Source organism: Erythranthe guttata, chromosome 1 (assembly GCF_056151865.1).
Source record: "Erythranthe guttata isolate IM_541 chromosome 1, IM_541, whole genome shotgun sequence".
NCBI classification, from domain to species: Eukaryota; Viridiplantae; Streptophyta; class Magnoliopsida; order Lamiales; family Phrymaceae; genus Erythranthe; species Erythranthe guttata.
Genome location: NC_142533.1, coordinates 4,965,926 through 4,993,925, shown reverse-complemented (window position 1 = coordinate 4,993,925; position 28,000 = coordinate 4,965,926). Strand labels below are relative to the sequence as shown.

Below are 28,000 nucleotides of genomic sequence, written 5' to 3'. Positions count from 1 at the left end.
TTCTGGACTAGGAATTCGGTTTCGTATTGCCGAAAAAAAAGAAGAAAAAGCATTTGTTTCGTATTCTGGACTAGGAATTCGGTTTCGTTCTGCCGAAAAAAAAAAAAAAAAACATCGCCAGCAAATTACTGGACATATCTGTTGATGTATTAATTTATAACTTGGCCAATTTTCATACATATGATAGAGTGAACCGAACCATCTCTCGTGCTCAGAACCTAATTCTACATGTAGCAACAAAGCTCACTCTCACGATATAATCGGATCTGGACCGTACGTCAACTCTATCGGCTTCACACTGCAAAAGTGACATCGAAAACAAGAATAATTTTCAACTATACCATACGGATAATAAAAAAAAATTATATACATATATATATATATATATATATATATATATATATATATATATATATATATATATATATATATATATATATATATATATATATATATATATATATATATATATATATATATATATGTATAGTTCCTCGAGTTATGTAACGCACTTTTGCCTAACTTTAAGCATCCCTGTGCCGATTTGGACCGGTATGCCCATAATAATGCATTCACTAACGCCTTCAATCTTATCGACCCTCCCATTTACAGAAGCATTGAAAAGATGATCTGATGTCCTCTCAAACGAAGCAAGCATTAGTACACTGTCCTTCATTTTCTGCACACCGTACCTCGTTATTCCCAACACTTCACCCTGAAATATAAAATGAGCAAAACCATTTGACTTTGAAATTTGCATCAACTGAGAAAACGGAAATGATTTTATATATATATATCAAATAAGTATTATCTTATCGCAACTATTTTCACACTTTTATCAATATTTCTTGTGTGATTTAGAAATAATTTCATAAACAAAGTTAGATTTCTGTACTATGTGTGTGTGTGTATGTGTGTGTATATATATATATATATACACACACACAAACAAACAAGCAAAACTGGAAGTAGAAGAATATGAAATAGACCTTAGATGTCATAAGATCTGCGAGAAGCATCATGTGACGTATGTCAATGGTCATCCCGTGGCTTGACATGGTGTACTGTATCTCATCAATAATTTTCTTTCTTGCAGCTTCGATTCCAAGTATATGCTGTACTTCAATGATGTGATTACTCGTCGTCTTTCGACCCTCAACTCCTTCAATGCCCATAACAGATAAAAGACCAGTCCTGCATTTCAAATATTATGCACAATTAACTCGATAAAATATCAAACCAACATTTAATGCAACTATTACTATAACGACAGTCTCTTCTAGGAAATTATACCGACTCTTATCTAAATGCACTTGGTATTCTTTTATTTTTTTAAAAGAGCTGCGTAGTGACTCGTCCCAAAAACAATGTAACCCATTTAGAAAAAGATGCTTATTTGGTTGAAACAAACCAGAAGGTCATAATAGAGGCAGGGAAAGCCAATAAATAGGCAAAATGGAGATTTTTCTTCCTAATATATATTATAATCATCAAACTAATAACACGAGAAGAGGCAACGATAGGTAAACTACTCTTTTGCTGTTAATACAAAGAACCATAATTCATCAACTGAAGGTCAAACAGAACATCCCTCATAATACCGTTATTACCCAATAACAAAAAAATGGACAAGGATTAAAGATGTCTGCAATGTACTTTACGATCCCGTTCGTCCCTTTCCAAAATGACGCGAAGTCCTCTTAAAAAGGCAACAACTTCGGAGATCTTATTTCTTTCACTCCGAATGATGCTTTGCTATATACTGATCTTACATTAGAGGATTAATAGTGTATATATTTTTTTCTTACCATGACAAGGCTAACAAATTCAATTTATCTGAAGTAGTGTAAGCTTTTTCTATTGCTTTTTCAATATCATATTCAATTCAGCACAAGTGTGGCCATATGCTGCACAATTTCATCTCACAAAATAGATGGGAAACAGTGTCCGTCATGTTGTGCATCAGTGCATGTGTCACACTGTTCGTGTTACGAAAATAACGTATGCCAATAGAAGGACAAAACTAAATATCAATATAGTATGTGGAACTAGTGGGTGAAAACATGAAATACTCGCTAGACTCAAAATATCCCTGATTATTTTGGTAAAAGAGAGAACACAGGTAAATATACAGACTCTTAACAAAAAGCATTAAGAGTCACAAGCCATTTATTGAAACTTACCCCTCTACCAGTAACTTCATTTTTTTGTTTGCACTTGGATCTTTTTCCTTTGCTTCATTTAATATGATAGCACGTTCAACAGTGTCGATCCCCTGCCATACAGAGAAGATGCCCATGGAAAAATGAAGAAAAAGAGAGAGAGAGATTTAAGTCTTAAAAAACTAATGGAAGACACCAGACCAAAATCAAATGAAAAGGCATTAATATCACAAGTTTAACTTCCACATCAGTTTCACCTTCACAACAACTTTGGAGATCTTATTCTTAAGACCGTGGAGTTCAAATTGAAGTTTTGTTTTATCGGCCTGCATGACAATTTCCAGCTTTCTGTGATCCAAGACCTTGACTTGCTGCAGCAGAAGAGGCAGTAGTATCAACAATTAACGGACACACACACGGATATAGACACACACACACATGCACACAAACACGTAAAAAGAAGATGATAGGGATATCGAACCTGCTCCTTCAGTTTCATTCTTTTAGTTTTTAGAATTGATTCCTTCACAGTATAAGCGTCAACAGACAGATGTGCACCTTGAATTTTTGTCATGTCAAGTGTTATAACTATGGATGCCGATCTCGATGCTTGGGAAGTCTTTATACTCTTAGCTACCTACACAACAAAGAGATGGCCAACTCAAAATATCAGCTCAATCTATTATATTGACTTCAAAATTCCAGAGGCCAAAATAAACAAATCAAAAAATTAGAGGAAGAAAATCCTTAATAAATCCCACTTAATAAGCATTTGAAAGCTGATGGAGCAGACTGATTTAGATACCATGACAACAAACTATTTTATCCCTGAAAAGAAAGCTCTAAAATATGCCTCTACAAACTGTTTAATCTAGCAGAAAATTGTATAAAATCAGATTAAAACAAGCATTAGAACTCAATGCACGATTTTCAATTGAATAATATGGGGCTTACCTGCTCGAGAAGTGTTTTTTCAATACGCCCCTTCACTATCTTAGCAATTATCTCGTTGTTGTCGGATTGCAGTGCGGTAGAAATAATTGGTGTATTGATTTTTTTAGCAGCATTGATTATTTCCTTTATACGCGGAACACCAAGGGTAACATCTATTCAAGATTAAGTTAAACATATCGGAAAGCTATTAAGTATTACGTAATATACAAAAGGTCAGAAAACCATGATAAAATCAGGGAATAATCATATATAAAAGGATACTCATGCTTGCGACTCCAGCAAAATGGAAGGTTTTTAGTGTCATCTGTGTCCCAGGCTCTCCTATACTGTGGGCTCCAATTGCACCTATTGCGGTCCCACCTTCAATTTTCTTTAAACGGTAACGAGAGATGCAGGTATCTAGGAAGACCTAGAACAATAATACATAAGTTCTGCTGTAAGTTTCAGATGATATCATATTTACAGCATTTTCTAGGCAAACTCTGTATATGTAACAAATCAGAACATATTAATGCAATTAGTTATACTCAAATCAAATGTGAGAACTCTATTGCAGGAAGAGTAAAAACATGGAAACGAAAATTACCATTAGCTGCTGCCTAGTAACCCCACATATATTTGAAGCAATTTTTTCCAAATAACCTTTATCTTCATCAGAATGTTCCTTTCCATTCAACTTCAGCATGAGATCTGAGTTTGGGTATTTCTTCTGAATAAATTTTCTTAATGAGTTATCAAAAGTTTCCATGCCACCCTCTTTATTTGATGAAGCAGAAAATGCCTGTGAGCTCTCCCCTTCAGGAGTCGCAGTCGATTCTGAGAGTCGATCCCCAATTATCTCGTCCATTGCTTTGTCGATTTCTTCAATACTTAGACTCTTTTGCTCTACTGCAGGGCAGGTGGCCTTTCAAGATAACAATGAAAAATTACTTTATCAACTGCTGCAATAATACAGTGAATTGTATGTCTTTAAAAGAGGAGGCAAAGAAAGATACTAATACCTTGGCTTTCATAAACAATCTTTCAAAGTTCAACGGAAGTCCACTTTTTTCTTCCATCTGTCCAGGATCCATAGCATCACCCCCATACACAAATTGAACAATGCAAACACTGGCATTTCTCACTGTGCCGTCATAATGAACTGAGAGGTCCTCTAAAGCTTTCATAAGTCTACGAGACATATACCCTGTGTCAGCAGTTTTAACCTGCAATGAAACTTTCAGCAGTTTTTTTTCTTGTCACGGGTTATATCATCAATTAAGGCTTCTTACTCCTATTTCTGTTTACAAAACATGATTAATTAAAGTACAAAATCCGTTAACAAGCGTATGTGCAGTGCCACAGTTAACTCAAGGACCCTAGTAGTGGGACAATAGTGGGAGACGGTAATTTGGTAATCTGTTCAAAACAAAATCTAGAAAAACAGAAAATTATACATACCGCTGTATCCACAAGGCCTTCTCTTCCTCCCATGGTGTGGAAAAAAAATTCAGTAGCAGATAAGCCAGTGTAAAAAGAATTCTGAACGAAGCCTTTAGCCTGAATTGAAAATGCAAACATGAAATTAACATGTTAGTGTATATACTTTCTAAGTTGATCATAAATGAACATACAAAGGATAAGTAGAAACCTAAAAATGCCAGATTGGAACCAACGAAAAATGGCTAATTTAATCATTGGTGGTGTCTACTTCTTACAGAGTTCTTCCAACAGACGAAGATAAGACGAAGTTTACCAAAAAATAAGAAAATAAGGCAGTAGCATACATCTGGGTCCTTGGCTTCTCTTTCAAAATGAGGCAGAGTTCGATCAAGGAATCCATTTGGTGCTCTACGACCTCCGACAGATTGTTGACCGACGCATGCAACCATCTGTGCGATATTAATGGGAGATCCTTTGGAACCACACTGTGACATGATTAGGGGGCTATTCCTCCAATGTAAATTATTCATGCAAACCTACCAAAACAATTTAAGATGTGATGAATACGTTAGATTTTAAAATTATCCAGCGAGAATGTTAGATTTTAAAATTAACACGCCGGTTAAACAATTAAACAAGTACAAGATTTTCTACAGGAATTATAACATTGAAGGTTCAAACACAGATCAGTTCAATCTTGTACAAAACAAATGTGCATGATAAAGTTCAAGGTGGGAGCAGATGAAGAGAAAAATAAACTTTGTCATTTGAGCCAGCTTTAATATAGAGAAATCACAAAAAAGAAAAACACCGCCCTGAGGTAATAAATATTACCCAAATTCCATGAGCTAAATTACAGGTATAAGTTTGTACCAGGAACAGTAAGAGAAAAAATAGCTGAACCAAAAATTTATCCAGATCTTGGATTTGTTATTATGGATTTGAAATCCCTCCCCCAAATCCTCCCGTCGGAAATGCACCCGAAAGGAAAACATATACAACTCTCATCGAAAATATATGACTAGGAAAATATATGCAATTAATATGACTGACTTTCAGCCATAAGCTGTCTATTGAAACCTACTATAATCCCTAAACTTAATCCTATAATTAAGTAATTCATAACAATTTCCAAATTCACAAAGAAGAATCCCAAAATCTCTTTAATACTAGATTAATAGTCACAAAAGACATCCAGATATATCCTCTTCCCCAAGTTAGGATGCTTCTTTATTACGTTACTCGCAAAATCTTACATCCTAACAGTCCAAAACAAAGATGCACACCATGATCAAGTTTAAGGATCATGGTTTCTAGATGTTGCAACCAAAAAAGGGACTGGAAAAGCAAAATTAACAAGGGAGGTCAAATCGGCAAAGAGTTGGGATTTTTATATAATCGGCAGAAATTCCGTTAGCAACTAATCCAGGCAAAATCTGCAATGTCATATACTGGTTTCTGGACTTACAAGAGCAAGAAATGAGCCACCAGAATCATCGACATATAATAGTACAAAAAGAATTTAGAAATCATTTAGTGTCACCAAATTAATAGTCATACTATAAGAAAAGAGACGGCCTCTTACATTTGCAGTTCTTTCTCGAATATTATTTAGGGTTCCAGTTATATTAGCTTCAAGAGTCTCAGCGTTATTGCAGCCTGGTAGCAGGTCTAGACTTCCAGATTTATAACTGCCTATATAGTCGATACACTGGCCATAACCCTTATCGATTGTCACCTTCTTCTCCTTGTTTAGTACAATTCCAGGTTGAACATCATTGATTCCAATTGAGAATCCATGATTTCCAATCCAGCGAGCACTGTAATGTAAGAAAAATAAAAATTAAAAAATCAAAACCGAACTGCAGCAAACTTCAGAATCTTTATTTTCTTCGAAAAAACAAAATATCAAGAACACACCTTATCGATGCGCACACACACACACACACACACATATGCATTTATCCTACCCACATCATTTTAATGACATGAAAACACAAACATAAGTTCATCGTGCAGTTGAAAGGTCCACTTCTAATTATAGAATCAGTTACCTTCTTCCATTTTAAATCCAACTCAGCATCAACTATATAAATATTTTGTTTCAACATTCGGCTATTAGGAAAATTAACACTTCTTATGTCTTTCTTTTATTGTACAAAGGAACAAAAATGAGGATCCCAAAAGGAACAGGATTAGGTATTATAATTTATTCATCAGCTTCTAGCTGAGAACGTTTGAGACAGAATGCGTATCTTCTTCAAGTTAATCCCTATAGATTTCATAAAGTCATATGATATTTAATCGAGTTCTACTAGTTAACTGGCAACAGTAAAGAGAATTAAATAGTCCATGCACTTGAACTACAGTTGCACTGGTCTCACCTTAACTTTGCTAAGCGATTCATGCAAGTAGCAGCCGCATGTGCACTGTAGTCCCTGAGAAGAACGGAGTAAAGACCATCCTTACTCCCATTTCCTGTTTTCACGTTGAATGAATAAGCAAATGATCTTCCAGCAGAATACAGAATAAATCACTCAGTAACCATATCTGGAATCGCAAAAGTCTAATAAAACTGCCATTCGGACAAATAGCAAAAGCATAGAAATTAGAGTAACCTAATGTAGCCTTCCCAAGTTGCCCGCTAATTAGCTCACTATTGCGGATATAAACAAACCCATCCTTCGGGCACATCGTCTCTCCAGATTTCCCATAGTTCTTTTCTGCCACTGTAAGATTTACATATACTCTCATTTTTGCATGGGGACGCAATAGTATACTAAACAACTGTTTACCAGTCCAAAGCTCCACTGGCTGCAATGAAAAGATAATAGATATTAGATTAGGTCACAGATACCAAAATCAACATTAGAATGGGATATATCACAATCCCCACAGTAGGATACAAGGCTGATCACAAAAGTTCTGACATCGAGAAGAATGTGGTTCATTAACATCAACCACTTGTGACATTGGTGTATGCTCAGAAACACTCCAATTAACAAAAAGAACACTGGCCTATCGTGCTTCAAATACATGCAATACAGAGGTTATGGCCATCAAAACTCTTCTGAGGATAGAAGAGCTTCTAGTTATAACCAGAATGCCCTTACTTGCTTGGGAGTATTTGTAAAATAAAAAAATTATTTTACAGCTCTCAAACATTTATTACGCTACTTTTCTAAATGTTACCAGGATTACATAGGACCATTACTATGTATAGACGTGCTGTGCTGTACACCATCCTATTCTTCTTTTCTCAGAAAAGTACGACTTATCAAACAAGGATGGAAACGGTGTTAACTTATCACCCCTGATTTTGAATGATCTTTTGTTGCTCCTGCCCTCAATTAGCCACATGGCTGGGGCATCATAACCAACCCCCTCCTCCATCATTGCAGAACCACAGTCCACAACAGATCACTAGTTATTGGTGTGGAGGTGGCTCCAGCATATGGAAAAAGATGTCACAAATTGCAACATAGCACTTCATCTAGGGTAAGAATTTCATCAATGGGCAACAACTGATGAACCATCAAACTGGGTTAGTAAAACCAGTTTGGTTCATGCCTTGATTTGGGACTAAAACCCCTAAATCTCGTGAAGAAACAGGTACACATTCTAGCATAAAGACGAGGTACTAACGAAAACATATATGCTTTGACATCAAGAATAACCAATACATGATGAAATATATGTAATATAGAAAGACAGATACACATAAGGATGTGCATGGATAAAATATTGGGCTCGTGCATGACCTATAAATTGTGTATGACGACAGTGAAGTGCACAAGCCTACTGCATATCACAGAGTGCAGTACCGATTCAGCAGAAGTGTATGACACTGTGTCCACAAGTCCCGATAACAGAGAGGACATAGAAGAAGATAACAAATAGAGGTGCAGAAAATTATACCCAAAAGACAGGCAAGAAGGAACTAAAGCACACCCATATATGGATGGGTACAAGAGCAAAGATCAAAAACTTTTGTAGCACTAGAATGCGCATGCTGCCTGAACTCACCTTAACTAGTGCTGGTGTTGGCAAATCAATCGGGTCCATCGCATCACCCATGTATGAGCATATGAGAGAAAAAGAAGCACGGTCATAAAAGGTGTCTTTCCTTGTTATAAGGTAGGATGATGTCAAAAAATCCTGGGTTGAAGCCACCAAGATTTCTCCATTCTTTGGGGTGCATAAATTGTTTTGCACCTGCAGTTGTATCACCAACAATGAGAAGTCGAAACCATTGACACATTACTATGTGGTCATTACAGTCTAAACTTTTGTCCACATGCAAATGTACTATTTAACCAATCACAATCTGATGAGGGAAAAATTATATAAAATTCAGCCATAAATTGGAAGAGAATAAATAGAAGAATTATCTAAATATTGCACCATAATGTAATACTACCACCAAATGATTTTGGACAATTCTACATAGCATTATGATGGTTATTCTATGTAAATCACTTGAGTTATAACAAAAGAGTAAAGATCAACTGCGTGTGACATATTCCAGATATCAGACATCATAAGAACTCCTTGCCTCAAGTTCAGACTCATTCTTCAACAACGCTTAGATAAGTTGCCTAAATCATGTTTCCATCCTCCTCCCTAAAGAATAGTTTCATAGAGAAACAGGGAACTCATTCTCCTATTTCACTTATATTTGGCCATCTCATGAAGAACTAGTTGAGACACAGTTAACTTACTCTGTATGGGTGCTTAATACATGACAACATGCTTTCATTGCACATAAATGAAACAACAAACAAGTAGATTATGGCAAGAACTATGTGATCCATCCAAGAGTGATGGAAGTGCGGCAAGGATGACTATAACCATGATCAAATAATATATCTAAGTCAAAACCACATGAATATACATATCATTAACGGAAAACAGATGAAGTAGCTAAAGCCAAAAGATAATAAAATGGAAACATCGTTTACCCCCATCAACATCAGAGCCTCTGTCCGAGCCTCTTCTGTTTGCGGTACATGCATATTCATCTCATCGCCATCAAAATCAGCATTATATGGGTTGCAAACTGACTCGTTAAATCTCAGCGTGCGCCATGGCATAATCCTTGCCTGAAGAAGAGAAAAATGATGAGGCAAATGACAATATCCAATACCAATTTGAACATATATATCTCAAATGCAGCAAGTACCCGATGAGACATGATTGACATTCGATGCAAACTAGGTTGTCTGTTGAATAAAATAATATCTCCATCTTGAAGATGACGACAAACAATGTAACCGTACTTCAAGTCATCTGCAGCGCGATGTCTGATTTTACCCGTTAATGATCTGCAACAACATACCAATTGAAGACAAGTAAAAATTGAGCACAGTGCAATTTTATTTTATGTACAAATATCCAACATTTACATCTCTGTGCCATCAGGATGCTTTATAAACTTGGCCCCTGGATATTTAGTCGGGCCATTACGAACACATTGCCGCAATCTCTCTATATTATGATGTGAAACACGCTCAGGATAAGATAAAATTTGAGCCATTAGGATAGGAACAGCAACCTGTCACGGAAAAAAAAAAAACAACGGTCAAAACAAGGTGAATAACTTGAGTTTTATAGATAAGTAGAATGCCTGACCTCGTTAATCTTCAGATTTGGGTCGGGAGATATAACAGTCCTGCCAGTGAACTCTACACGTTTCCCTGACAAATTACCACGGAACCTTCCCTGCTTTCCTTTGAGGCGCTGAACAAAACCACTCAATGGCTTGGTGTTTTCAGAATATTGCAATGGGACACGGACATCACTGTTGATGTATTGTGCAACCTCCACTTGTAGAGAATCCCAGTTGTTCGTCTAGCGCACATTTTATGATAATACACTTTGTAAGAATGAGACATATTCAAAAACGGGTTGACTAATTCATAGTAACCGCACAAATATTAATAATTTTAGTTCTACAACCATAACTATCCTTTACTCATGTTTCAGTAACATGTAATAAAGCACTACTGCATTTATGGAGTTACTCACAACGCATCAACACCCAATTATCAAGATACCAACAGTATACCCAATTTTATGACTAAGAAAAGGATGGAAGAATAATAATATTTTTAAGAGCTCTGCAGGATGAACTTGGAACAAAAGATTATCTCGGAAAGGACTATCATGGTTCTAAAGTTAGCCCAGTACAGAGTTAATAGGAACCAAAAAAATGTACACAGGAAAAGAGACACAAACTATGCAGATTTTACACTATGCAGTGCACCCATCGATGTTTTGTTATTACTAAGATTTCTAAAACTGAGCCCGATCACAAAGCAAAGATAATAATTTGAAATTCATTATTCATCTATTCTTTCTAAACCCAGAGGAATCTCTAATCTCCATTAAAATTCATGTTTCCATTTGAATTGAAAACAACCAAGCAGTCAAGAAATCTCCATGTCACACCATGTATACAGAGAAACATCGACCACTTTGGATTCAAATGGAGGAATTGTAAACTGTTTCCAGTCCAGGTCACCATTATTCAGAACAAATATACAAAAAATTTGGACCTTGTAAGGTTGTCCTTACTCCTTAGACATCCAAACTTGTCTATGACTCAAAATATTAATCTTCATAAATGTATCAACAGCCACAAGACAACAGTCTTAAACTATATCAACAAGTACAATATGAAACATAGACCAATAAATGGAGTTCTAGTAAACTTCAATAGGCCAATCAAAAATACAAAAAACTAAAATTTCAAACGTAATTCAAATAATATGCATCGTTAGATTTAGAGGCTAAACTATTATCTGCAAGAGATAATTAATTGGAAATCTAATTGAGTGTGTTTCCAAAAGCAGAATGCTTACATGACCCAAGTAAAGTTGGTATACAGAAGTATAACAAGTTTGATATTATGCGTCACTGCATTTTTGTTGATTCCCCTTTATACACGAATAAAGCCTTGGGTACTCAAAATCTCATTAAACCTATCTAGATTCTAGCCGCATTATTAGATTGCACAATATATTTTCCGCTTATGCCTCATGCTTGGAGTTTAGTTTCCAAAACCAGAGACAAGCAAAACTTAGAAAATAAAGGATAGTGCTATAGAAGAACCCATTAATGTTTCAAACAAACAGAAATACGTAACTTCCAAAAGAAATACCACAATGAAAAACCAAGTCAAACAATATCATACCAGGTTCTGGCTCTGAGAGCTTTGATCTGACATTTCTTGTAGAACTGCAGCATTTATCTGAATGATTTGTTTTAGCCTCGATGTAATGTCATTCTCATTGCTGCACCACCAAAAAAGAAAATGAAAAAAATCAAAACAGAACAATATCATGGTAGAACAGAGATATCAAGGCAGTCCAGTGTAGGTTTTCTTGGTCCTGACAAAGCTGACCTATGCTGCTCTTTGCAAACTTCAATAAAGAATCGTTCACACTTGGTTCTGATTCAACGGCTTACATGCCTCTACATAACCAAGAGGATGTACTCGGCTACAAAATTTATTTTGTACTCAGCATAATTACTGGTGTTTGAAGTTATTTAACAGGCAACATAGAAGGAAGGTGACTGCTGATATTTAGGAGATTAGAACCATACTAGGCATTTCTCGCTAAAATTTCAAAATCAGTTACGAAATTTGTTGGTTCCACTGATTCTTTTCTTGGGTATCACCAGATCTTTACTAAATTCCAGGTCCTTAGGTTACTCGAACATATCCATAATATGAGCTACTTCTTCAAATATAAATTTCTTCTAAGTTTACGATAGTGAAGCACAAAAGGACAAAAAAGCGAAAGCGCAGGCAAAAATATAACTGAACTCCTCATGCTGATTACAGGCACTGTATCTATGTGTACCAAAAAGTATCCTCACTTCCTGATGGGGAACATACATTAGTATAACCACGACTATCATGCAATTCCACTCACGTTGTGTCGTTGCATATAACTTTAGCCTCAGGTTATTTCCAATCTTAGAAAGTTTTTTTTAACATTAAGATCTTAACATTTGAACAAACCATACAAATATTAACGGAAGCAAAATAGCAAGGTAGAGTGTGTAATTCTTCTCGGGATACCTCATTGCTCTTGTACTAAAAACCGAAGGGCGTATAGCTATTGGCGGCACAAGAATATTTATGACAATAAGTTTCTCTGGTCTATCATGTAGATAGAGCAACTCACAATCCTGTAAACAAAAATGAAAGGCAAAAGGAAACAAGAACACAAAAACTAAGAATGATTCTAAATAAATATAGCCAAGATAATACGGTAAATTACAAACAACTCTTCAGATAAGCCAGTTTATGAAGGGAAAAGAAAACCTCTTGTTTGACATTTACCCCCTCAAATTGATAGTCCGCCAAAAATTCTAACCAAAAATGTAAAATGTCTAAATTACCCTGAATTAGAAGGGGAAAAACCCTGAAGTATGTCTAAATTTAAAAAATGCCCCTTTTCTTTGCAAAATTACATTTATTCCCCTCAAACAAGCAGTATGTCATTCAGGGTTGTTGGCCATTTATAAAAACAAACATTATGTCACAAACCTTTTAACGGAGATCGTGTAGTATCTAAATTGCCTCCGGATTAAAAAAACAAATTTGTGAAAATATCTTAACAGTGATTTGTTTGGCATACCTTTGTGTTATTATTAAAGAAAAGAGAGTTTTTTTCGCAACAAAAGAGTTCTTGAAATCCTATTTTCCGAAACAAAACTTAGAAGGTTCAGAGATAAACCCACATGTACATCTCTTGATGTATAGTATTGTATACAATGACCATTTTCATGGAAACAAAGTTTAACAGGCACCTTACATTTTTTTTCTTTTTAGTTTTTATTACTAACTTGAGATATGCTATTAGAGAATGTCATGAAAATGTGATAGAGAAAAAGCAATTGAAGTGACAATAAAAATAAGCAACGAAGTAGTATTAAACTGGCTAAAAGAAAGTCGAATTCTACATCATAAAAAATTATATTAAATTAACCCCTAATAACTAAAAAAAATCAATTAGACCTCTGACAGTTACAAGGATAAAATTGGTTTGGATTGATATTCACGGGATCTAAAAGATTGTGCTAGTATTCATAACCACCATCAAGGGGAAAATTTTAGGCACGTGACAGCTCAGGGTAAATGTAATTACGCAGATAAAAGGGATTTTTTCGTAATTTATCCTCACCAGTTACCACGGAAGTGATTTTAATTCACCCAAGATGACATTCTAAGTAGACCATGAGTTTATAACCGAGGGGTGTAAAAAGGGCCAAATATTCTTGAAAAGCTTTTCTCATACAACCATGAAATCAAGAGATCGAGGGGAAAGAATACCTCATCCAACATATTTTCTAGTAGATGGTAGGCTGTTTTAGGGTCAATTGTAGAAATAACCACGGGATTTCCTTTGATGTCCTTTGTGTGGGCAAGAGCAGATCGACGTTCATCCAAGCAATTGTCAACAACTTTGGCACGGTCATGCTGAATCTTTAAAGGTTCTTTTGCCTTTTTTACCATCCCTAAAACAAAATAAGTGTTCAAAATTCCCCGTCAAGAAAGAACGTGACAAGCAGAAAAGAACCGAAGAAAGCGTTAATGCTGATCTTTTTTAAGGAGCAGAAGTATTTTGAAAGTTATCATAAGCACAAAAGAGGCAACATGTTCCACCTTTCTGAATATTTAGTTTCATAGACATCCAGTAGTTGCTCACAATTATAGGGGAAAATATGTAGATCATATATGTGATTATATCCTTTAAGAAGAGAAACCAAAAACTATTTCTTCGACAAAATCACTGTTTTCTCCATTCCTTCAAGAAAAAATCCTATAATATTCATGGAAAATGCCACGCAAATTGCAATTATAGCTGAAAGATATATCATGTATTTTCCAAGGTCCAACCTCCTGGACGACCCCACAACAAAGACTGATGCTGCCACCTTGGCTTATCACCTAGTAAAGATGGTTAAAGCTCAAGGATAGAGAATCTATGCCAACATCCCAATCCGAAAGAATTCCCAAAACACAGGTTTGTAAGAACCCGATGGTAGAAGATACGAGCATGCTATACTGCAAAAGACTCAAAATTTCACATAGGTTATAAATCTAATATCTAAAATTAATGAAGAAAACAAAATTAAATTCAACAAGTGAATCACCAATATAATAAAGCAAATAGACACGGGAACATGGACACAGAGAAACATGGAAATGTGTACGGGGAAAACATTATAAATGTAGGTGTATATTTACAAATATATATATACACACACACATACATATAAGTGTTTTGTTCATATATAAATTATCTTTATGTATTTTCATAGAAAATACAAACAGTAATGCATCTTTTATATGTTTTGACTAACCATTTATATATCCACATCTGGAGCACTTTACAGCCCTCTTACTTCCTGCCAGGCTATTACACTTCTTCACCACTCTTTTCTGTATTTCAATTTTCTTCAACGTCTCACATTTAGGATTTCTCATCTGCTTTAAAAAAACTTGATGATCTTTATCCGCAAGAAGAACTCTGGAGCAATTCTGTTAAAGAAAACAAATAAGAAAATCAAAAAATGAATCTTCAACAATCAGAATCATCACAGGACAAAGACCAGCTATAATCTCTTCATGTACATATAATATTGATGATGATGAAGAGGATAAGGAGGAATAAGATGAAGAATAAGATGAAAAAGATGGTAATAGTAATAATCACATAAGGATAGTTATTTGTACAATTATGAGCAACAATAATAGCAGATTAAAAGGATATACGAGACAACATGAGATGAAGGGAAGAATGGATAAGAACTGTATCTAATTGACTACAGAAAGCACTTACCTCTACACAGATATTGAATTTTCCTTTGGAATTCTGATATTTATTATCATGTCTCAATATGATTAGTCGTACTCATAGGTAATTTTCTTAATATGCAAAGTAACTTTTGCAGAAAGCACTTACCTTTCAAAAAAAACTTCTCTAGACTAGAGCGATTTATTAAATGTTTGAATATGATGTCATATATGATTTAACTTGTGCATGATGGCATCTCCTTCCCATTTTGAAAACAAATCTTATAAAAGTCATTTACCATATTCAGTGATTAAATCTCCACAGCATAGGCATCCATAGCTTTAAATAAAAGGCAACCGTCATGTGTATTATTCCAGATTATTTATGAAAAAAAAGTTAAGAGTGTATTTCCAACTTAAGACTGATAAGAAGAAAAACAAATTTTGGTACCTTGCAGATGCACTTCAAGATATCTATTATGGTAAGGAAAAATCCCACATTGTATACGGGAAGAGCAAGAGGCAAATATCCATAATGGCCCGGGCAATCAACAAATTTTCCACCGCAAGTTTTACAAAGGATGCTCTTGTTTGCTGGCCCCTGAAAACAATAATTGACATATAACAAACTATAGTACTGGACCATGAACTGAGCAAAACGCTCCAAAAACGATGATATGATCTTAATGTTTAATTAAGACCCCGTTCAGTAACAGATGAATTTCATTATATAGAACTGGTTAAGAATAAACAGAGTTCAGTTAAAATACAATAATACTAAATACAATTTATTTACGCCTATTTTTTTACCGTACACCCTCTGATCGCCCCTTCCCATCCAAAGCAGTGGGTAGGTGGTGATTCAAGTACTAAATACATCTATTTCTAAAGATGTTATTTATTGAATTGTAATATTTTAAGGAAATGGCCAAGTAAGGTAGAACTCAAGTTGTTGATGTGTTCTATTACTTCTAATTTTAGTTATCTTCCTCAACTTACTAAATTGTTACTTGCTCTTGAACGGATACATAAGAGACCAGAGGGCTCATTTGACAGAGACACGTATTCTAGCTTATCCTGCCAAACTGTCATCCTGTTTTAGCTAGTCGCATAATCATCCTCCCTAAGCTTATTGTATAATTCACTTTTTTGGACATCAAAGTGTAACTGCAACTTCATGAGGACAAACATTAAATCTATATTTCCCTCTGTAAAAAGATTTCTTACAATGCTAAAATTTGTTATACCTTTCTCAACTGTTTCTATTCTGAATCTGCCGGTCAAAGAATAGCCAAAGTATAATCAAATATATATATAAAAAATTTTGTTTTGTTTTCAAATTTAGGCCTGACAAAGGGAAATATACGACATGACTCTTGCCGGTTTCATATATTCAGTTTATGGACCAAGGAGCTATCATTCATCAATCCCAATAATACCACAAAAACAATAACTCAATAAGGAAAGAGAAAAGGGAAACATTACCATGCGGTGGTCTAACAGACCGTTGTCTATAGGCTTTCTATTTTCATCATAATACGCAATCTTATTAACTTCAACTTCGCCAGCTTTTAGTACTTCAGCGGCGGAGAATGTAGAAAATTGAATGCTTTCTCTGGAAAATGGCAAACATATTTTAACAAGCGTATAACTCCAAAACAAAATAAACCTTTTACGATTCTTGCTTCTAAATTGAATCATCACTCATCTAAACACCAAAGTAGCTCGTGCTGCTAAAAAGAAATGGCTATAACAAAATAATAAAGTGTCCAGCAACTCGTCCAGTCAATATCAAAGGAATTTGTCAATTCAAAACAAGAATTATGCTATATGCGACTAAGAACCTCTTACTCACAATCAATTGGTTTTCATCTATTACATTTTTTTACTAGTCATTGTACATTGATACATCTTATTTAGACCTTCAATTGGTTTTCGTATAATCAATTGCAATAAGCGACTGTACTTACATCCTTCGAGGACCAACATCTTCAACGTACGGTCTCTTGGTGAACTGTATGGTTCCGGACTTCTTCATCCCGTCCTGCAAAACCACCATAAAAAAAATAATAAATAAAAAAAAAAAACTAATGAGATCAAATTTATAAAACCACACAATCAGAATACACCAGTAAGCTTATTTACAAACTTAATCTTCGTATTTTCCAATATTCACAATCTTAATCACAGAAATTCACAATAATCGCCTAAATAACGAAATTACAAGAGTACATGTATGAAACATTCTCTCCAAATTGTTATCACTCACTTACTAATTGGCTTAAGTAATCAGTTTATAAAACCCATCTTCCCTAAAATTTCATCGAAGGAAAATTGATTTCAACAAATTTCTGCAAATTTCTGCAATTATTTACCGAAAATTTCATGAACGATAGCAAATGATCAAATGAACGAAACGGTTTTCACGAGTTTTAAGCAATCGACAAAATAAAATACAGATACAAAAAGGAAATTGCAACAAGTTCTTAGAAGATGATCACCTGTTCGTATAGATTTTGAGCGGTTAATCACTGGAGAAACTTTTTTTCCACTAAAAAAATGCTGAAGAAATATAAAATAGAGAGTTGCTTGGGTTTAATGCAATTTTTACGTACAGTTAGGGTTTAAGAATGAAAATGGGTGGCCCAATTTTTATTTTTATATCAGTCCAGCCCAAGATTGTGGAATTCCAATTCTGGGGAAGGAAAAAAGAAAATAGAAAAATAATAGGTCCGTATGGGGAAACGGGTCGGGTTTTAGAACTTCGGGTAATTCGGGTTGAGTTATCAAAAAAATCGGATTTTTAATATTCTAATAAACTCAAATGATTTTCGCGGTATAAAGTTATCAATACCGTTCACAATATAGTAAAACGGGCGTCTAAAATTATTTTTCACGTTCAAATTGGGAGTGAAAAATAGCTATGGGCTCCCGTTTTGGGCGTGGGATGGGGGAGTGGAAGCTCGTTTTGGGGCATGGGATATGAGGAGCGGACGGACAGCGTGGAAATGGTGTTCGCACGCCCAGACCAGTCTTGTAATAACCGATTCCACGATTGGACCGGTTTTTCGGTTTGAAACTATTTTACAGTGATTTCTTACAGAGCTATTTATTTTAGTTTAATTATTTAATTTGTTAAATAGTAGTTTTGTTTCATTGATTAATTTAATTAATGAATTTTGTATCGGTGATTTTGTATCGAAAGAAGCAAGGGTCGCGTGACTCGTGTCATGCGGTCAGATGGATTTATCGGACATGAGGCCTCGGCAGATGAGATTATTGCACAACGAGAGGGTAGGACACACAAGCGTAAGGTTACTAGATCAACAGGGGCGAGGCAAACGCATTTTGCGGTCGGTGGAGTCGGAGGCACGAGCTGATCCATCGGACGATGAGGATGATGATGCACATGTAGGTTTTTGTTCCCAAGATGTTTATCCGATGGCAGATTTTGGATTAGATGGTAATGACGATGGCGACGATAATTTCGCACCCCCGACTACTTTGACTGGTGATGCTGATACTTCGTTTGGTGCTGATACTCGTCCCCGGGGTTGTACTTCCTGTCGCACTGCCACTTCTAGCCAGGATGATACTCGTCCATGGAAGTTGACTGGTCCGACACCCGGTGGCCATACTGAGATTGAGTTGATACCAAGTTTTGGAGCACGTCACCTATGATTTTTGGGAGCGAAAGATAATACTCTCTATGTTACGTCATTTTTCATCTTGGCACAAGTCTTAAGAATAATCTCAATAAATGCGTCTTCATTTTAAGAAAATAGATATTGATAGACCAAAATAATAATAATAATAATATTAATTAAAAAAAATAGACAGAGGTGGTCGGCGCCCAGCGGACTTGTACACGTCATTCTGGGCGCGAAAATAGTTTTTTCGCACTCGTTTTGGTCATGAGCCACTTTTTTCAAATTTATAGAACGAAAACGAACAAATTTTACCTCATTGTGTTGTGTATCTCGATCATCATCCATTACACTTGTTTTTCTTTGTAAATCGTTTCAAAAAAATGGGTTTCGGGACGACTAATAAAAAAGTTTGAGGGAGTTTTTTTCTAGATAAATGAAGGGAGAGTAGAGAATGAATTATTGTGAACAATATTCGTAAAAATAGTACCGCGTTTATCAAGTACCACAAAAGAAATTAAGAAAGTTGATTTTTTTTCTTGAATTTTTTGACAAAAAATGATATAAATTTGAAATTAGGTCCAAGCATATACATAAATTCATTTACTTTTGCAATTTTGAGAATATAAATAAAATAAATTGAAAATTAGGCCAAGAGAATAAGATATGGCTTAATTTCATTTTGCATCCTCAAAATGTAGCATTTTAGCACTTTGTCCCTTAAAAATAATTTATGGCACACCCTACACATTAAAAATATGTTTAATCGTTTAAATTACACCCTACTCTATTTTTCGGCTAGAATTTCCATCACTGACCTATTTCTGATTGTCAACCTCATTTTTGTTTGAACATTTTGCACCTCGAAGAAAAAAAAACAATTGAATACACAAAAATGACCATGTTCACGATCATAAAATAAGTCGACGACAGAATATTATGGGCATAAAATACATTAGGGTGCACTTTGAAAGAATAAACATATTTTGAGAGTGCAAGGTGCCATAAATTATATTTGAGTGTGCAAAGTGTCATAAACATATTTTGAAAGTGCAAACTGCCATAAATTATTTTTGAGTGTGCAAAATGTCATAATGGTACATTTTGAGGGTGCAAAATGAAATTAAGCAAAAAAGATATAGCAGTTCAAATTTGATGCGGGACCCGTTGAGAAACGAATAAAACCGTTGAGGGGTAATTTCGTAGTTTCCGCGTGTAGAGAGGGCCAAATACGACCCGCGCCGGAATTTCAGTGTCTGAAAGACAGGGTCGAGCCGCCCGAGACATGACCCGAGAAACGATGACAAGTTTGCCCCTCTCAGTAAAGACACAATTCTATCTGTACACCCCTTTTCGCAAAATGACAATTCAATCCCCATTTCCCAATAACTCTCCTCCATATTTCAAATTTTGAAAAATCAAATATATATATATTTATTTATTTATTGATATAATATTTATTTAATATTTGGTCTTCTCTCATTAAATGTCACATGCCCATCAGATAACTTGGAAACTTTTGCCGAAAATGATTTAACACTCGGCTGATAAATCTTTGCGTCAAACTTCAATTTTTCTACTTTCGTGAGTGAACAAATATCACTTTTTTTTTCCACTAATAAATACTACTGCAGTATTGTTTTTCAGAAAAAAAAAATATTTATATTAAAAAAAATTGTTTTCTACGAGGTCAAATACTAATCTACTAATAAGTCAACATAAGAGCTCCTTTTTTTAACGATTGGTGGCCGGACATAAAAACATACATTTCCCTCGTCAAACATCAAATAAAATCTAATTATTTCATTAACATTGATATCTTACTAATCAAACGAGGTCTCGAAATATAATTCCAGGAAATGAATTTTGAGGATTTTTTTTTTTTAATTAGTGTCATTTATGCTTGAAATAAATATAAATTAGTAAATGATTAATAATTTTATGTTAAAATGAGAAAAAATATCCAATGGATTTCACCACGTGAACCCCGTCACAAAATTGTTATTTATTTAGAAATATATATTTTATTTTAGAAAAAAAAAATATTGTTTTGAAATATAATTTGAAAAAAACTAAGTTATGTTCTCATTATATATGAGAAGAATATTGAAGTTGAGAAAATATTCATCAAGAGCGCATTAATTAGTCAGTTGGATAGTGAAATAGAAACGTTTTTTGGGGGGTTTATTATTTGGCTATTTTCGTCATTTCACCTCATTCAAATTTCCGGATCCTCTCGCCGCTCTCTCTCTCTCTCTCTCTCTCTCTTCTGTCAAAACAAAATATACATACAAATCTCCTGTCTCTATCGTACTTCCCCAAATTTTCAATTCACATTCTTTCACTCTGCTCAAGAACAATTCTCAGCTTTTTTTCTCGCTCATCACCTACATTTCTCAGTTCTCACTCTAGTGTGTGTGAGAGATTTCTCAGTTCTCACTCTACTCATTTAGTGTGTGTGTGAGAGAGAGAGAAAAAAATGGTGGAAGAAATGGTGGAGGATGCTATGAATGAAGAGGAGGTGGAGGAGTACACATTCACGGCGTATGAAATTGATCTCGACTACGAGTTCGACGCGGCTCGCTTCTTCGATTTCAGCCGAGCCGAGTCGCCTCTCGAGGCGCGTGGCGCCGAAATCTGGTTCGACTCCGCCGGAAGCTATCCTCCTTCTCGTAATCTTCTTCTTCCCCCGATTTTTCTCTAACTATAACTTTTTCTGTGTTTCTATTCTTCAATGTTGAAGCTCTTCGTCTCGTTGGTAACTTGTACTTTGTGTTGGAATGTAATTCGGTTTTTTTTTTTTTTTTTTTTTTTTTTCAATTTTCCATATTCATTTTTCTGGTTTGTTTTTAAATTCGCTGGTTAAAGATGCCATAGTTGGTTCACTATTAATTGATAGTTTGTTTTGTTCTTGAGGAATTAATATTGCACTCTTACTTAATTAAAATGGTATAGACTGAATTAAACATTGAGTAGAGATGAATTTTTTGAACACAATTATATTTACTCTTATGAATAGATAAAGATGGCAAAATTAAAGAACCAATCATTGTAGTTAACAATTTTATTTTCTGTTAATCAATTATGAAATGGTATTTTGTTTGCATGTGTGGTGTGCTTTTGTAACTTTCTTATTCAATTTAGTATCGTTTTACGAACTACTCTTGTATTCCATTTGCAGCATTTGTGGCGAGGTTAAGGGAGGAACTATTGATGGGAAATATTAATATTTCCCCCAAATCTAAAGGCGTGGAGAGCATGAACTTGTCTCAGAGCGACTCCGACGCTGAGGCAGACCATGAAATATCTGCTTCGGGAATGATTTGTGGAGGTACCACTAATTATAGAAAGTCAAATGTTTTCCTTCTTTGCTATATTAGTTTCCAGTAATACACAATTATAACCCTAGCACTTGCATAATGCAGTTACATTTACTCTAAATATGTACGTCGATGGATTCTTGATATTGCATATTAGTCGTTGTTTGAGGGAGCATTATAAGCATGCTTAATCTCCAATGTTTTAAAGTTTTTCCAAGTCTATTTTCAGTTCAGTCAGAGACATTGTATTTGATGATGATTCAGATTATCACTATGTGGTATATGACATAGTATTTCACCGGGATTCTATGAAGCTGTTCACACTGAATGTCAAAAGTTTTACATTTTATAAGAAGGATGTCGATGAAGACTGTCTACTACATATCAGATGAAACCTTCAAGTATTATTCGGCTTTTGAGGTCAATACTCGAGAACTCTTATAGTTTATACCATAATGCCATGAGTTGGAATGTCTTGAAGATTTGATAATGCCATTAGGTTTACTCAGGCATTCGATTTTTGTGCCTGATAAAGTCCGATAGTCATAGTCTCACAGATCCGTGTTATAATCATTCTGCTCCATTGACATTAGGCAACAATCTCATTTGGTGTTATTGAATCCTGTCCGACAGATTTAACGAGTCACTGGAGAGTGTTCTTGAATGCAAATGATACACAACACGGACCAATGTCTCATTTGGGGCCAAGGAAACATCGGAATAATTTTATCTGTAATTAGATGCTAGATCAATCTCTGATATTGTTGTTGTGATTCTGAGGTCAAGATGTCTGGCCATGCAAGCCAGAATATTTAGGGAAACAATGAGTGATTCCAGACGAAAATTGTTTCTGTAGTCAAGAATGTGAAGTTAAGAGGTGAGGTAGTTCGATGAATTATGATGGTAGAGCGGCAAATAATGAGTCATTAAAGACTGAAATTGTTTCTCTAACAAGTGCTGTATTTTTTTAATTATTATTCTGTATAGTATCATCAAGTTAGATATCTTCATAACAACAATATCCATCGATTTTATCAATTTAATTACTTTGTAAATGAAAACTGATTTCCTTTTGGCACAAATTCATTTTGAATGTGATTATTAATAACTGCATTATTCTATATTTAGATTTAAGTGCATCACCTATATGCTAACAATTTTGTTTTTCCTAGATGAAGAGCAACAAGATAAAGGAACTTCCTCCACAGTACATATTGGAAGCCAGCAATACTTTCAGAACCACCAAAAATTACCCTCAGGTCATTCTTGTTTTTTGATGGTTTTGTGTGAAAAGGTTCAATTTTATTTTCCGAGAGTTTCTGTTTGTTAGTCTATGCTTTATTCAACTCATTTGAGTTCCAATATGAATTTGAGTAATCTCTTGTTATTGACACATCAGATATAACTTTTGTTTGCATGTTGAATGGCTTTTGGATCTTTATGTCTTCCTAAATGTGTAACTTCCTTTTAATCCTATATTTCTGCAGGGTTAACGTTTTATAATCACATGGTGAATAATGTAAAGTCAGAAAATCAAGCTAAGCTGTCCTCAAAGCCTTCTTTCCCAAGAACTTCAACGCTTATGAAGCCAACAGCCAGTCAATTGGCTAAGCAAAATCGTCCTTTTCAAGCTGGTTATTCGAGGTGATTATTTTTGCCTTCATTCCAAAGTGTTAAGTTGGTGTCGCTGACTCGCTTGGGCATTTGAATTTTTTTTTTTTTTTGTATCAAGTTCTAGGTTGTTTCTTTGTATATTCAAGTCCTAGATAGTTTCTTAATGATTTACCAGTTCGTCAATTACATACGGAGAATCCATAACGAGGTTTGCACATATCATAATTAGTAGAAAAAATGTTACTTCAAATGCTAGGTCACATGTGCCTGTCTTAGACAAATCATCTAAAAGCTCAACTAGCACTTGTGTGATTGAGAATCAAGCTGCAAAGAGGCAAAAGCTCGATGGTGGTCTCCTGCGGAAGGTAAATGTTATGTTCTTTTAAATTCACTCTAATCACTGTTTGAGTCTAATACTTATCTTGTTTTTACTTGTTACCGTCAAATATATAGTTACAAAGTTATTAAGGCTGTGTTTAGATTGAAGGATTTGAAATTAGTCCAAATGTGCAAGGATTTGAAATCCTCCATAATTGCTCAAAAACAACTATAAATGAGAGCTATGGATTTGAAATCCCTTGTCAAAAGACTCAATCCAAAAACCTCAATGGATTTGTTTTTATGGATTTGAAATCCCTCCGTCAAATCCTTTCATCCAAATGCACACTAAGAGTATTATAATTTTTTTCTTCCCCGTTTTAGTGTTTTCTTTCTTCTTAGTGTTTCTCAGAAGTTTTATCCTACCAAACAGGTGGCTACGGTGCAGCTGCAGCAGCCTAACTTTGTTCACAAGGCACCCAAGCGGGTATGTAGATTACATCTCGAGCATGATCTTAACAAGCCTTAACAATGTCATTTTGAACCCGTGTCATTGCAATTATTGCACATGTGTTCTAAAGATCTTTTATATGATTTGACAGGATGGATTACTTGATGGAACCACAAGTCATACTAAGCCAAGGATCACTATTCCTAGAGACCCCCAACTTGAAACAACACACAGAGCCCAAAGAACAAGGTTGGTTTCATGTAGTAAGAGATTTTACTCGAATGGATTTCAAATGCTTAATGGTTGCTTTTCTCAGGGAAAATAATAAAGATGAAAACGTGACTTCAAATCTTCGTAGATTCAAAGCTCTTCCATTAAACAGAAAAGTTAGTACCTATATTCTATTAAGTGATTTTGTCTACCTCTATGATTATAGTATAATATTCATCAATAAGTCCTGTATCTGCAGATTCTCGAAGCACCTTCATTGGTTCCAAAGAGAAGTACTCCTCGTCTACCAGATTTTCAAGTGAGTTCATTTGACGGAAAAAAAAAAACTTACAAAAGAAATTTCGATTGAGATGATCTAGTGCTGATTTTTTTTGTTGAATTTGGTTACAGGAATTTCACTTAAAAACGACACAGAGGGCTCTGCAGCATAGCTCAGCAGTTCTAAAATCCACAGTCCCTTCCGGTTATTCAGACAAGGTTGTTAATTGGATACTTGAAATATGATTCTCATAATGTTGTCTGATTTGTCAATATGAAGTCCATGAGATTATCCTTACAAACAGACTGCAAAAATATTTGAGATATGCTGACAATGATGTTTCATTCTTTTCTATCTGTTTTGTTGCAGGAATTGCACAAAGTGACCACTAACCTAACCACAGACTGTGGAAACAGAGAACCTGGAAGGTAACTTTTTTGAGATGCTGATTATGTTCACTGTTTCCCGGTTTTGCTGATTATGTTCATCCATCTACATTTCATTGTATTTTTGTAAATTCGATGGTGGACTTGACAACTTGTTTTTCGTTTCAAATTTTATTCCTCATAAGTATGCATTTATTTTCCTGCTCACATCGTATACGAATGATCATCTAATCACGTACATCTCACTATTGCACTTCCATCTGATTTTCTATCTTTTGCACTTTTGTTAGTCTTGTGGATGGAAAGTCCGATCTTCACTCATTATTTGCTAAACATATTTCTCGACTATAGTTGGACCCTTGGATTCTCTCTAACATGTATGTACCTCAATATTTTTTATTTATTTTTTTGTCAGACCCAGCATTATGAGTAATGCTTCGAATCCCGATGGTTGTCAACAATCTCACAGATTCAAAGCTCTTCCACTCAATCAGAAGGTAGCCTTTTAAATCTTTTTGCTGTTGAAATATAGGCGTAAAAATGTAATTCACTATTTTTCGTAAACTGCAGATATTGACAAGCAAGGGAGCTATTGGAATTTTCAGAAATAGTAAAAAGGAAACAACAGTGCCAATGGTATTGGAATTTGATTTTAGTTTTAGGATATTCCATTATTTCGCGAAAAATCACATAACAAAAATCGTCTATCCTACTTCACAGGAGTTCAATTTCCAAACTGACAAGAGAAATCATATTAATCCTCCAATTGAACTATTCAATAAGGTAAGTACTATGAATGCTTTGTGCTTACTTAATTTATCATTATGTCTTTACACTCCATTTAACTGTTACCAAGAATCATCTACGAACCACTGCTCTATATTTGTAGACTGCATAATTGCCGCTCGAATTATGTTTTTATGCAATCCGTTAATTTACTTAATATCATTGAAAATAAATTGCATTTTGTGACACTTCTCTCTTTTGCTGTACTAGCTCTCTCTCGCATCTGAAACACAACCAGTTGCTAACTCCGCTTCGAGAGTACCATGGTCGATCAGCACCACGCCGGCAAAGGTTTCCACGCGATTCAATTTTCGTATTAACAATTTTAGATATGTTATTTTTAAGGTTCTTCTTTGAAAGAAAAATGATTTTGTTACAAGGGCTTAAAAGAGAACAGGCGGGTTCACTTCCAGCAAGAAAATGAGGCACGGTTTGCTCCTTTGTTAATTTCATCATTATATTTAGCTATGCGTTTTTCTCGAGTACATCGACTTAGTTTGCTGTTTCAGTCATGCAATTATATTCGTTTAAAAAGAAAATTGATGACAGATAAAACAACATGTGAAAACGAAACTGCTGCTTGGAGGAAGGCAACAATTCGGTGCCAACGAGGAAAGAAATGAAGTCAGTACTGCTTCAGGCATCAACTGGTAACAAATTCTTATCCTTAAAAAATTGTCTTACTCGAGTTTTATAAGAGTACGGCTAATTATGTAGTGCTGCTGCAGGATTAAGCCCGTTCGGTGACATTTAAAAAGGGAATATCTCGAATTGATCTTTCGAGTTTTTTTTGCCATGGATTGAGGCTGGCAAATCATGGTGGGATATTTAACAGGTAAATAAATCTGGCGGTGAATTTTAATCAAGATTTTGGGGTATTATCCCATGATTTGGAATCCCTCAACCAAAAATAGAAATCATTTTTATACTAGCAAAAAATGGGGTAATTCCTTATCTATTATGTAACCAATCAGATTTTCGTAAAATAAAACGTCGGTGCGGTCCCTTGTCTATGTAATCAAGATTCATTAAATAAAATGTTGTAGGCCGAAACGTGTATAGCGAGAACGAATCGTGTTCATATGAAGCATAAGCTTTAGCTTGTTGTCTTACAAAGAATTTTCTCATCTTTTTTTCTCCATTGGGTTAAATACTCGTGTCGTGATTGAGGTAGTGAATTCGGTATTCAACGAACGGGATTACAATCTAATTATCGGTCGAGCAAACAAATTCGTTTTACAAGAATTGGAGTTGGTTAATGTGTTTCACTTTTGAACCTTTTCTTGCTAGAATCTGCAGTTCTAAAGCCCTGTTCGACTGGATCGTAGGATGTAGGTGACCAAACGATGTATGGTTACTTTGCACATATATTCATGTATTATAAGCGATTGTTATCTATACAACATACTCATCAAATTCTCATTCGAAATTTGGAGCTCGCAATTTCAAATTCCTACCAGTACGTTTTTTTCTCGCGACAAACATTAATTATACGCAGCAATGAAGGTTCAAAATAATGAAAATTGGCGAAGAAGAACGATAGTAAAATAGTTTGCGGAATTGTTCATTCCTAGCAGACTGACTATCAAACGACAATTTTCGTCACAAATTTGATAAAATATCGACATTTGGCTTCT

At 35.0% G+C, this 28,000-nt stretch overlaps 2 protein-coding genes across 4 annotated transcripts; one reads left to right on the top strand and one right to left on the bottom strand.

The window, feature by feature from the left end:
• Positions 1-3: 3 nt before the first annotated feature.
• LOC105956215 (DNA-directed RNA polymerase III subunit 1-like) lies at positions 4-17,983 on the bottom strand. Of its 2 annotated transcripts, XM_088818454.1 has the most exons (28): positions 17,809-17,983; positions 17,322-17,395; positions 16,837-16,966; positions 15,803-15,952; positions 14,919-15,096; positions 13,885-14,069; positions 12,628-12,737; positions 11,734-11,833; positions 10,170-10,388; positions 9,944-10,092; positions 9,721-9,862; positions 9,500-9,640; positions 8,565-8,753; positions 7,157-7,352; positions 6,923-7,016; positions 6,124-6,358; positions 4,883-5,074; positions 4,557-4,655; positions 4,118-4,321; positions 3,703-4,020; positions 3,378-3,525; positions 3,117-3,268; positions 2,644-2,799; positions 2,420-2,533; positions 2,184-2,275; positions 990-1,194; positions 513-715; positions 4-298 (listed from the first exon to the last, which is right to left on the bottom strand). In XM_088818454.1, exons 2-28 carry the CDS (start codon positions 17,387-17,389, stop codon positions 250-252), a joined length of 4,218 nt encoding a protein of 1,405 aa, XP_088674580.1. In that variant the 5' UTR covers positions 17,390-17,395; positions 17,809-17,983; the 3' UTR covers positions 4-249. The 2 variants fall into 2 exon arrangements, with proteins under 2 accessions (XP_088674580.1, XP_088674579.1); XM_088818453.1 differs by lacking the exon at positions 17,809-17,983 and having other exon boundaries at positions 17,322-17,416.
• Positions 17,984-21,226: 3,243 nt separating this feature from the next.
• Positions 21,227-27,481, top strand: LOC105956220 (protein TPX2). Of its 2 annotated transcripts, none has more exons than XM_012980063.2 (18): positions 21,227-21,670; positions 22,180-22,329; positions 23,491-23,577; positions 23,806-23,962; positions 24,189-24,297; positions 24,684-24,737; positions 24,853-24,950; positions 25,018-25,087; positions 25,171-25,230; positions 25,323-25,409; positions 25,561-25,619; positions 25,993-26,074; positions 26,148-26,213; positions 26,298-26,360; positions 26,574-26,654; positions 26,744-26,788; positions 26,913-27,013; positions 27,092-27,481. In XM_012980063.2, exons 1-18 carry the CDS (start codon positions 21,478-21,480, stop codon positions 27,108-27,110), a joined length of 1,581 nt encoding a protein of 526 aa, XP_012835517.2. In that variant the 5' UTR covers positions 21,227-21,477; the 3' UTR covers positions 27,111-27,481. The 2 variants fall into 2 exon arrangements, with proteins under 2 accessions (XP_012835517.2, XP_012835516.2); XM_012980062.2 differs by having other exon boundaries at positions 21,341-21,670; positions 25,558-25,619.
• The last annotated feature ends 519 nt before the right edge of the window (positions 27,482-28,000 follow it).

Bases quoted from the DNA above. Each gene is read 5' to 3' on its own strand.
- LOC105956220 (XM_012980062.2), top strand. From the start codon at position 21,478: ATGGTGGAAGAAATGGTGGAGGATGCTATGAATGAAGAGGAGGTGGAG. The intron at 24,298-24,683 runs GTAAATGTTATG...CCTACCAAACAG, and splicing joins ATGGTGGTCTCCTGCGGAAG to GTGGCTACGGTGCAGCTGCA. The intron at 25,231-25,322 runs GTGAGTTCATTT...ATTTGGTTACAG, and splicing joins CTCGTCTACCAGATTTTCAA to GAATTTCACTTAAAAACGAC.
- LOC105956215 (XM_088818453.1), bottom strand. From the start codon at position 17,410: ATGGTGGTTTTGCAGGACGGGATGAAGAAGTCCGGAACCATACAGTTC. The intron at 15,953-16,836 runs GTAATGTTTCCC...TATTGTTTTCAG, and splicing joins GTCTGTTAGACCACCGCATG to GGGCCAGCAAACAAGAGCAT. The intron at 4,656-4,882 runs GTATGCTACTGC...TTTTCAATTCAG, and splicing joins GAGAAGCCAAGGACCCAGAT to GCTAAAGGCTTCGTTCAGAA.